Below are 10,535 nucleotides of genomic sequence, written 5' to 3'. Positions count from 1 at the left end.
ACTTCTCATCAGGAACAGACATGCTGGAATGACGTCTTCAAAGTGTTGAAACCTTAAATTCCATATTCAAAGAAAACAGAAATGAAGGCAGAGTGGACCTTTTCCAGACAAACCAACGCTGAAGGAATCATCCAGCAGCCTTGCCTTATGAGAAATGTTCAGTTGTTTAGGTGTGGGAAAGAGACACTGGGTGGAAATTGATCTTCAGAGAATGAAGAGCACCAGGTGGGAAGTGTGTGGTAAGTATAGAAGCTTTCCACCTTTGTCTAAAAGATTTTTTCTTTAAAATTAACTTTTTTTCTTTTAATTAATTAATTAATTTTTGGCTGCGTTGGGTCTCCGTTGCTCCACGTGGGCTTTCTCTAGTTGTGGTGAGCGGGGGCTACACTTTGTTGGGGTGCACGGGCTTCTCATTGCGGTGGCTTGTTGGGGTGCACGGGCTTCTCATTGCGGTGGCTTGTTGCGGAGCACGTGCTCTAGGTGCACGGGCTTCGGTAGTTGTGGCACGTGGGCTCAGTAGTTGTGGCGCACGGGCTTAGTTGCTCCGCGGCATGTGGGATCTTCCCGGCACAGGGCTCGAACCCGTGTCCCCTGCATTGGCAGGCGGAGTCTTAACCACTGTGCCTCCAGGGAAGTCCCTAAAATTAACTTTTAAAAGCAAAAATAATAATGGTGGTTTTAACATAAGAAGTAAAAGATATGACAACAGAAAGGATGTTGAAGGAGGATGGAGGCTCCTACCTCGTATATAAAGCGGTATATGCTACGTAAAGGTAGACTGTGATATAAGCGGAAGAAACCTACTGTAAACCCTAGAGGGAACCACTAAAAAAGAAAGAGGTACAGCTGGTAAACGAATAAAGGAGGTACAATAACCCTCCTAAAATAAAAGAAGGCGAGAAAAAGAAGAACAAAGGACAGATGTGGGACAAATAGAAAACAAATGAGATAATAGACTTAAACCCAACTCTTATGGACTGAATTGTGCCCCCCCCACCCCAAATTCATATGATACTGCATCTGGAGATGGGGCCTTTAAGAAGATAATTAAGGTTAAATGAGGTCCTAAGGGTGGGTCCCTGATCCAGTAGAACTGGTGTCCTTGTAAGAGAGAGAGACACCAGGAATGCACACACAGAGGAAAGACCACATGAGGACCCAGCGTGGGCGGTCGTCTGCACACGAGGAGAGAGGCCACAGGAGGGACCAGCCCTGCCAGTGCCCTTGTCTTGGCCTTCTAGCTTCCAGAACTGTGAGAAAATAAATGTTGTTTAAGCCACCCAGTCTGTGCTGGTTTGTTATGGCAGCCCTAGAAGACTAATACACCAACCATTTAAATAATTTTATTAACGGTAAAGGGCCAAGCACTCTGGTTAAAAGGCAGAGATTTTAACTAGAGATTGTTAACATTGGATGAAAAAGCATGACCCATCAATGTTATCCATAGAAATTTTTAGTGTAAAGATACAGACAGGATAAAAGTGAAAATTTAGAAACATACGTAACATGAAAACACAAATAAGAAGAAAAAGTGCTATATTAATATCAGTAGATTTCAGGAAAAGGAATAGTACCAGAAATAAAAAGACATTTACTAGCAAAAAAAATGTCCATTCATCAAGAAGGCATAGCAATCTTAAATGTATGTGCACCTAATAACAGAGCTTCAAAATACATGAAGCAAAAACTGGTGGGACTAAAGAAAGAATTAGACAAATACACAATTGAAGTGGGAGACTGTAATACTTGTCTCAGCAACTGTAGACGAAACCTTCAAACAGCTTGAGGAAGTGGCATCTGTACAGCTCCCAGCATTCTTTCCTAGTTCTCGTTCACTAAGGTAGGCCACGTGCTGGATCATGAGACACGTCTCAAGAAATTCAAAAGGACAAACTGTACAGAGTGTACTGTGACCACTGTGGAGTTAAATTAGAAATCAGTAACAAAAAGACTTAGAAAATCCCAAATATTTGGAAATGAAACAATACACTTCTAAATCATCTATAGTAAAAACTAAAAGCACAAGGGGAATTAGAAAGTATTTCAAGCTGAATGAAAATAAAAACATGACATCAAAATTTGAGGGATCGGGCTTCCCTGGTGGCGCAGTTGTTGAGAGTCCGCCTGCCAATGCAGGGGACGTGGGTTCGTGCCCCGGTCCGGGAGGATCCCACATGCCGCGGGAGCGGAGTGGCTGGGCCCGTGAGCCATGGCCGCTGGGCCTGCGCGTCCAGAGTCTGTGCTCCGCAACAGGAGAGGCCACAACAGTGAGAGGCCCGCGTACCGCAAAAAAAAAAAAAAAAAAAAAAAGTTGATGCTTTGAGAAAAGTAACAAGCCTCTAGTCTGACCAGGTAAGAAAGAAAACAACCTATATCGGGAATGCAAAAGGGTACCTCACTATAGATCCTGCAGAAGTAAGTCGTCCAGCCTGCCCCCCTAAGCCTGCCCACCCTTCTCCCTGGATCACACGGTTCCCACATGCTCTGCTTTACATGCTCCTGCAAAACCCTGCTAACACTGTTTCTGCACTTTCACATTTGGTTTCCTGCCTCGGCTGGACCTATTTGTCCTCAGAGGCCTAACACCTCAGAGGAGATAATAAGGAAATATGAGCTGTGTAATGCCAATACTCCACAATGTAGATGATGTGGACAAATTCCTCAGAAGACACAGTTGTTATCTAGATGGGCGTGAGAAGAAATGGAAATCTTAAGTGACTTTATAAGAAATTGAATCAGAAACTAAAAGCTTTCCTGGAAGAAAACTTTAAGCTCACATGGCTTTGCTGGTGAATTTCTCAACCATTTAAGAGAGAAATAGCAATGTAACACAACATCCAGAAAATGGAGGAGGGAACACTTTGCAACTCATTGTGTAAGGTCAATATGACCTTGATAGCAAAACCAGACCAGGACATTACAAGAAAAGGAGATACAGATCGATTTCCCTCATTAATATAGAAAATACTTAAAATATTAGAAGTTGAATCCAGTGATGTGTTGGAAGGGAAGTGCATTATGACCAGGAAACTGGCAGGATGTTCCCAGGTCCATGGCTGGAGGGTACCACCTTGAGAGGGTTTTCTTGTGGGGGGAAAGAAGTGGCATTGTTAGTGCGAGGGGAGGGGCCAGCGGAGGGGAGCTACTCACGCCCGGCACTGTCCTCAGGAGGCTAGTGGGGCATCTGCCCTGGGGCCTTCCTCAGTGGGCGCTGTCCACGTTCCCGCCGACCTGTCAGCTCTGTCTCGGGATGCAACCCTTCGCAAATCCCACCCGAGATCGGGTGGGCGACGTTACGCTAATCTGTCAGTCTGGGGAAGGCAGGGCTGCGTTCTGCATGGAGGTTCCTCCCCCTACCCCTGCCCTCGAGGCATCGAGGCATCCGCTGAAGGGGAGAGAACACCCTGCTCCTGTTCTGGGCTGTGTCCTCAGGCAGAGCAGCAGGCGACCCATCGGCTGCCTTTGGAGCCAGGAAACAGTGCTGAGTTTATGCACCTCCCGGGTAGTTAGTGGGAGTGGAGGGGGGTCACAGAGGTCCCCCTGACCAAGGACTGGAATCTGGCAGGACTCCGCATGTGGTTGGTCCAGGCAGCCCTGGGCCCTGGCCGGGGGTCCTCGGGTCCAGTAATGGTCAGCGTCACTGACACTCAGTGCTGGTGGTCCGTGTGGGGACACCGACGTGCTGCCCGGACCCTCTGGGCCAGGGGAGTGTGGTCGGCAGGTGGCCTCCAACTGCCAGCCCCCTCGAGCCCGCTGGAGCTGCGTGGGCCGTGGGGGCCGTCGAGGGGCTCCCCGGCCCGCCTTCCTTGCGTCCACGGCCTCCTCTCCCTCAGGGGTGCGGCCCAGAGTTCTCGCTATTCCTGGGACATGCCAGAACATTCCTGTCTGGGCCTCGGCCTGTGCTGTTCCCTGCGCTGGGGTGCCCGTCCTGCGAGGTCGCGGGCGCCCCGTCCCCACCCTCCCACCCCCTCCCCTCTGCTCCCTCGTGGCCGCAGGGCGCCGCTGCTTTAAGGGCGACATCACAAGGCTGCGGAAGGCCAGGGGCGTGGAACTCCGGGCTCTTCTCTTGGTGTTTCGGGAGCGCCCCGGGCTCTGGATTTCCACCTCCGTGGGGCCGCGGGCCCGCATGTGAGCACTGAGGGCGCGGCCATGGCTGAGGGCAGCAAGCTGATGAACAGGCTCATGAGCGAGAACGCGGACCTCAAGAAGCAGGTGCGCCTCGTGAAGGAGAACCAGATGCTGAAGCAGCTGCTCAGCGAGAGCTGCCAGGAGAGCTGTGGGCGCAGGGGCCGCGACCTGCTCACCGCCAAGGCGCCTGCCTACCCCGAGGCCTGCTCCCCTGGCAGTGCAGGTGAGCCCGGGCCTGTGTCCTCAGACGGGTCCGCACTGGGAGGAGGGCGGGCAGGTTACCCGCCTGGGCTGGTGGGGCTCTGTCCATGGTGGCCGCCGAGGTGCTGTCACAGAGGCTACAAACAGCACGTCCAGGTCCACCAAGGTCAGCCCGGGGGTGCTGGCGGGGCCGGGCCGTGTGCGCCTCTCCTTTCCTGGGAGCTGGGCCCGCCGGGCGTGCTCGGCCCTCGGCCGGGGCAGCTTCGCCCGCTGCGCTGGCCGTCAGTCAAGGCCTGTCGCGTGGCTGAGCCGCGCAGGGGGCGGGAAGGGCGCCCAGGAGGGAGGACCTGCCGCATCACCGGCAGGAAGTGAGCGAGGAACCGTAAAGCAGCTGGCCCTGTGGGAGCCGCTCCAGAGGCCGTGACACTTTCTGGGATAATTGGCTGTGCTTTAACATTTTCAGATGTGGAGTATGGTTTAGGGCATGGTTGGAGCCCTGACCTTGGCCTGAGTGGTTGGGATGTGGACAGTGGACCCCTGACCAGGCAACCTCCTTGTCCCTGGAGGTGGTGATCGCTCACTGCCCAGCAGGGCGGGCAGAGCCCACACCCCAGCCCTCGCCCTGGGGGTGCCCGCGCCCGTGGACCTGCCGTCTCTTGGGATGAGCCGTTCGACTGGGTGTGAGATGTTTTCCTTTCCTTTTGGAAGCAGTTGAAGCTGCTTCCAAAGCTGCTGCCAGTTCCGCAGCAGGATGCCCGGGCTGCTCTGGGGACCTCCGTTGTGCGGTCACCCCCTGGAGTCCACCAAATGCATGCTGCCGCCCTGAGCAAGCAGGCCCACGTGGAAGGTGGCGCCATCACCCATCAGCCGCCTGCACGCAGCTTGTGGGCGCAGGGCCCCGTGAGCGAGTGTGTCCCCAGGGTGCGAGGGTCCCTCACGGCATCTCCACACCTTCAGCCTCAGGGGGGCCTTGAGGAAGGAGCTCAGACAAGCAGGGGGTCCTCGTGGGGGGATGGAGGGTAAAGGAGGGGCAGCTGAAGAAGCCCGGGGGCCTGTGTCCTGAGCTCCTGCCGGTGGTCAAGACACACACTTGTCCCCGGGCGCTTGCTGAGGGCGGGCTGGCCTCACGGTGCTGTGTCCCGCGTGTGACACCTGCAGAGGGTCCGTGCCGCCCTCGCAGCCTACGAGGGACGCCTAGTGCATGGTGGCTCATGAGGCACTGGTCCCAAGGCCTCGTCTGCACTGTGACAACTGTCAAGAGTCACCTGCCTTGTGCCGCTCTGGCACCCTTCATCCCAAGAACTGACTTGTGCCGGGGCCTACCCTCAGGGCTCAGAGCCACCCACGTGGTCAGCCGGGGCCAGGCTCTCTGGGCCCTCCCTCCCTCCCCGCCTCACCGGGTCAGAAGGGTGCGCCGCGGGCGAGGTGCAGGCCCTCGCTCAGGCCGGGCTGTTAGGCCACGTCGGGCCGGCGTCTCCGGGACCGTGGCCGGCACCCCGCCTGCGGGCAAGCCCAGATCCTGCCGGACAGCAGTCTTAGGAGGAACCCCCGCCCCTGGCCAGCCCGCGGCCACCAGGCCTTCCACAGAGAGGCCTTGGAGCCCCAGCTGCAGGGCGTGGGCCAAGGTCGGCCTGGGCCCCAGCCATCCTCAGGGCCACCTCCATGCCCAGGGTTCAGCCTTCGGCAGAGGGTGCAGCCCTGGCCTTGGGGCTGGGCTTGGAGAAGCAGCAGGTGTTCCTGCGAGCCGCTCAAGGTAGAGACGGGAGAGCTGCGCACAGCGGCGGCTCACTGCATTTGAAACAGGATGTGCTCTGAGAACCCGTTTTCCTCATTGACCAGCGTCACTCGGGAACTAACTACCCCAAGGCTGAGCCTGAGCTCCTGACCCCACTCCCAGAGGCAGCCGCTGTCAACGTCTACCCGGCCTCTCTGACATTGTCGGTGGCTATTTGTGCGTGTGTCTAGGGATCCTTTTGGTTGCATAAATGGGGCCGAGCCGTTCTGCACTTTGATTTCCCCAACCGTCCATCTTGCTGTCATTCCCATCGGCCCTCTCCTGGAGGGTACACCGTTCCCTGTGGGTTCACCACAGCCCCTCAGCCTGGACCCCACGACAGGAGCGCCCTTCCAGCTCCCCGCGACCACGGATGGCCTCACGTGTGCATCTGCGGCCTGCCGGGGGGTGGCTGTCGGGAAACCCTTAGGTCAAAGGCCGCGTGCAGTTGAAACGTTGAAGAGGACACTGGGATCCTCTCCAAAAGGCTGCGGCCTCTACACCCTGTACCTTCCCAGTACACGGCCTCCCCTGTGGGAGCTGAGCCAGGCCACACCGGGGTCTCCTGGGGCCGCTTCGAGCATATGGTACACATGATCCAAGGGACAGAGGCGGGGGCGGCCTCGACCGTCCCGGACGCTCCCTCCTGGGCCTTGTTCCTCAGACCATCCTGGTCCCAGAGCCCCTCGAGTCGCGGAGCCTCCGCCGTTGCCTGGACTTCTTGTTGTCCTGGGTGGAGTGTCAGGTGATTAAGCAGTTGCTGAGTACCTCTCTGCCTCTTTCCCTTTAACACCGTGATGTGGCTGTTTCTGTATTGTTATACATATATTTCAAATGGCTGTGTAATATTCCAAAAATCAGATGAACCACAATTTAATGAACTCTTCTTATGTTTGAAATGACAGTTCTTTTTTCTTACCCTGAGGTAAATACCACAGCAAAATACTTTATATTTAGGGTTATTTCCTTAGGGTATGTTTTCCTAAAAGTAGAATCACTGGCTCAGAAGGCAGGGGTAATTTTTTTCACATTTCTTCTGCTTACGTTTACCCAGAGGATGATTTCATCTACTGCAGTTTTATTATGCTGTTTTGGCTCTGTTTCTTCAAGTCTCTTTAGCAATTTCTCACACATAAATCTTTCACATTAATTAGTTTACTCCTGGAGCACTTTATGTTACTTGTTGCAATCATGGATGGGATTTCTTTTTCCACTGTATTTTCGGTTATCAGTGTTGCTATGTTCTGGAAAGCTGTTGATTTGTAGATATTTATCCTATATCCAGCCCGTTCATAAGCTGTTTTATTCTGCTAAGTTTTTCAGTTCATTCTCCTATGTTTTCTAAGCCTGTAGTTGCTCTGTTTACAAACGATCATTTTTTATTATTTATTTTTTTTGCGGTACGCGGGCCTCTCACTGCTGTGGCCTCTCCCATTGCGGAGCACAGGCTCCGGACGCGCAGGCCCAGCGGCCGTGGCTCACGGGCCCAGCCGCTCTGCGGCATGTGGGATCTTCCCGGACCGGGGCACGAACCCGCGTGCCCTGCATCGGCAGGCGGACTCTCAACCACTGCGCCACCAGGGAAGCCCAAACGATCATTTTAAACGAGGTTGGCAGCTCATACACTTGTTTCTGTCTTTGTCTTTGTTCCTCAGAACTCCCAGGACCTTTGGCCTTGGCAGCCTCCCCGCTATCCTCCTGGTGGGTGGTGGGCAGTGAATGGCCCTGTCTGCCCAGGGATCGGGAGGCGTGCAGTCTGGGTGCTGGGGAAGAGTCTTTCTAGTCCTTTTTTTTTTTTTTTGTGGTATGCGGGCCTCCCTCTGCTGCGGCCTCTCCCGTTGCGGAGCACAGGCTCCGGACGCGCAGGCCCAGCGGCCGTGGCTCACGGGCCCAGCCGCTCTGCGGCATGTGGGATCTTCCCGGACCGGGGCACGAACCCGCGTGCCCTGCATCGGCAGGCGGACTCTCAACCACTGCGCCACCAGGGAAGCCCAAACGATCATTTTAAACGAGGTTGGCAGCTCATACACTTGTTTCTGTCTTTGTCTTTGTTCCTCAGAACTCCCAGGACCTTTGGCCTTGGCAGCCTCCCCGCTATCCTCCTGGTGGGTGGTGGGCAGTGAATGGCCCTGTCTGCCCAGGGATCGGGAGGCGTGCAGTCTGGGTGCTGGGGAAGAGTCTTTCGCATCAGCAGGCGGACGCGCAACCACTGCGCCACCAGGGAAGCCCCTCTAGTCCTTATTTTTAAAGAACAACAAAAAAAAAGAATTGAGAAACGGCTCATTTTGTTAAATTTTTATGACCTCGTTTCGGCATCGGCAGAAGTGCCCTCAGCTGCTTCTCACGGCTCGTCTGTGGGGTCTTGTTACGCTGCTTCGTTGAGAGGCCCCGTGGGTCCTGGGCCTGAGCTGTGTCTGTTGTGGCATCTGTTTGGCTGGGGCTTTGCTTAGGATCTCTGGACTCTGTTCCTACATGAATCTGGGCTACAGTTTTCTTTCTGTGGTCTGTCTTTGCAGGGATTTGATATCAGAGTTGTGACAATTTATAACCTTAATAATCAAGCATCTTTTAATTTTTTCAGTGTTCCAACCTCATTTATATGATGTAGGGATTGTGAATTGTTTGGGAACTCGAAAGAACTCACTCACCAACCAATCACCCAGGCCTGCAGCCCTTTGCAGCATAATTACCTTGTAACTTCTAGGCTTTTCTTTTTTGCTTATTGGTCCATTTAGGTTTTCTACTTCTGAGTCATTTAAAATAATTTCCCAGATGATCTCGCCTTTTATTAAAATTTTCAATTAATATTCAATTGTATATAATATCAATACTTTTATAATTTAAACATTATCTTCCTAGTCATTTTTTTTTTTTTTTTTTTTTGTGGTACACGGGCCTCTCACCGCCGCGGCCTCTCCCGTTGCGGAGCACAGGCTCCGGACGCACAAGCCCAGCGGCCATGGCTCACGGGCCCAGCCGCTCCGCGGCACGTGGGACCCTCCCGCACCCGGGAACGAACCCGTGCCCCCTGCATTGGCAGGCGGACTCCCAACCACTGCGCCACCAGGGAAGCCCCTTCCTAGTCATTCTTATATCACTTTTCTCATTTCCAATTTTATTCCTTTATGTTTTCTGTTACTCTAAAGTAGCTTTCCACAGTTTTGCTATCTTATTGGACTTTCCATAGAGCTGTTTCGAGTTTATTTCTGCTGCCATTTTTATTATTTTCTAACTTTTTCTTTCTTCAAGAGTTCATTCCCATATGAATGTTTAATTTTTTGGTGACGTTTTACAAGTAATTAAAGGATTTAAGTTACTAATTTCACTCCAGATACAGTTTTTTGTTTTATAAAGTATTTTTTTAGATTTATTTTTTGGCTGCATTGAGTCTTTGTTGCTGCATGCAGGCTTTCTCTAGTTGTGGTGAGCAGGGGCTACTCTTTGTTGCGGAGCACGGGCTGCTCATTGCATGGCTTCTCTTGTTGCAGAACGTGGACTCTAGGCACGTGGGCTTCAGTAGTTGTGGCACACGGGCTCAGTAGTTGTGGCTCGCAGACTCTAGAGTGCAGGCTCAGTAGTTGTGGTGCATGGGCTTCCTTGCTCCTCAGCATGTGGAATCTTTCCGGACCAGGGCTTGAACCCATGTCCCCTGCATTGGCAGGCGGATTCTTAACCACTGTGCAATCAGGGAGGTCCCTCTAAATACAGGTTTTAAAAAAATTTTTTAATTTAATTTTTTTATGTTGTTGCTGCATGCAGGCTTTCTCTAGTTGTGGTGAGCAGGGGCTACTCTTTGTTGCGGAGCACGGGCTGCTCATTGCATGGCTTCTCTTGTTGCAGAACATGGACTCTAGGCACGTGGGCTTCAGTAGTTGTGGCACACGGGCTCAGTAGTTGTGGCTCGCAGACTCTAGAGTGCAGGCTCAGTAGTTGTGGTGCATGGGCTTCCTTGCTCCTCAGCATGTGGAATCTTTCCGGACCAGGGCTTGAACCCATGTCCCCTGCATTGGCAGGCGGATTCTTAACCACTGTGCAATCAGGGAGGTCCCTCTAAATACAGGTTTTAAAAAAATTTTTTAATTTAATTTTTTTATGCAGCAGGTTCTTATTAGTTATCCATTTTATACGTATTAGTGTATATATGTCAATCCCAATCTCCCAATTCATCACACCACCACCCCCGCCCACCACTTTCCCCCCTTGCTGTGCATACGTTTGTTCTCTACATCTGTGTCTCTATTTCTGCCCTGCAAACTGGTTCATCTGTACCATTTTTCTAGGCTCCACATATATGCGTTAATATATGATATTTGTTTTTCTCTTTCTGACTTACATCACTCTGTATGAGAGTCTCTAGATCCATCCACGTCTCTACAAATGACCCAATTTCATTCTTTTTTATGGCTGAGTAATATTCCATTGTATATATGTA

General features: G+C 52.5%; 1 protein-coding gene across 2 annotated transcripts in view; it reads left to right on the top strand.

The window, feature by feature from the left end:
• Window positions 1-4,103: 4,103 nt before the first annotated feature.
• The window catches only part of SPATC1L (spermatogenesis and centriole associated 1 like), a 22,982-nt gene continuing 16,550 nt past the window's right edge, over window positions 4,104-10,535 (top strand). Inside the window, exon 1 of one of the 2 annotated variants that reach the window (XM_024120031.1) lies at window positions 4,104-4,351. In XM_024120031.1, coding sequence (XP_023975799.1) covers window positions 4,150-4,351 — 202 coding nt within the window. In that variant the 5' untranslated portion in view covers window positions 4,104-4,149. The remainder of the gene's footprint in view (window positions 4,352-10,535) is intronic. The other variant, XM_024120030.1, reaches the window with a different exon arrangement.

Source organism: Physeter macrocephalus, chromosome 8, assembly GCF_002837175.3.
Source record: "Physeter macrocephalus isolate SW-GA chromosome 8, ASM283717v5, whole genome shotgun sequence".
Classification (NCBI taxonomy): domain Eukaryota; kingdom Metazoa; phylum Chordata; class Mammalia; order Artiodactyla; family Physeteridae; genus Physeter; species Physeter macrocephalus.
This window is presented reverse-complemented; position numbering and strand designations above follow the sequence as displayed.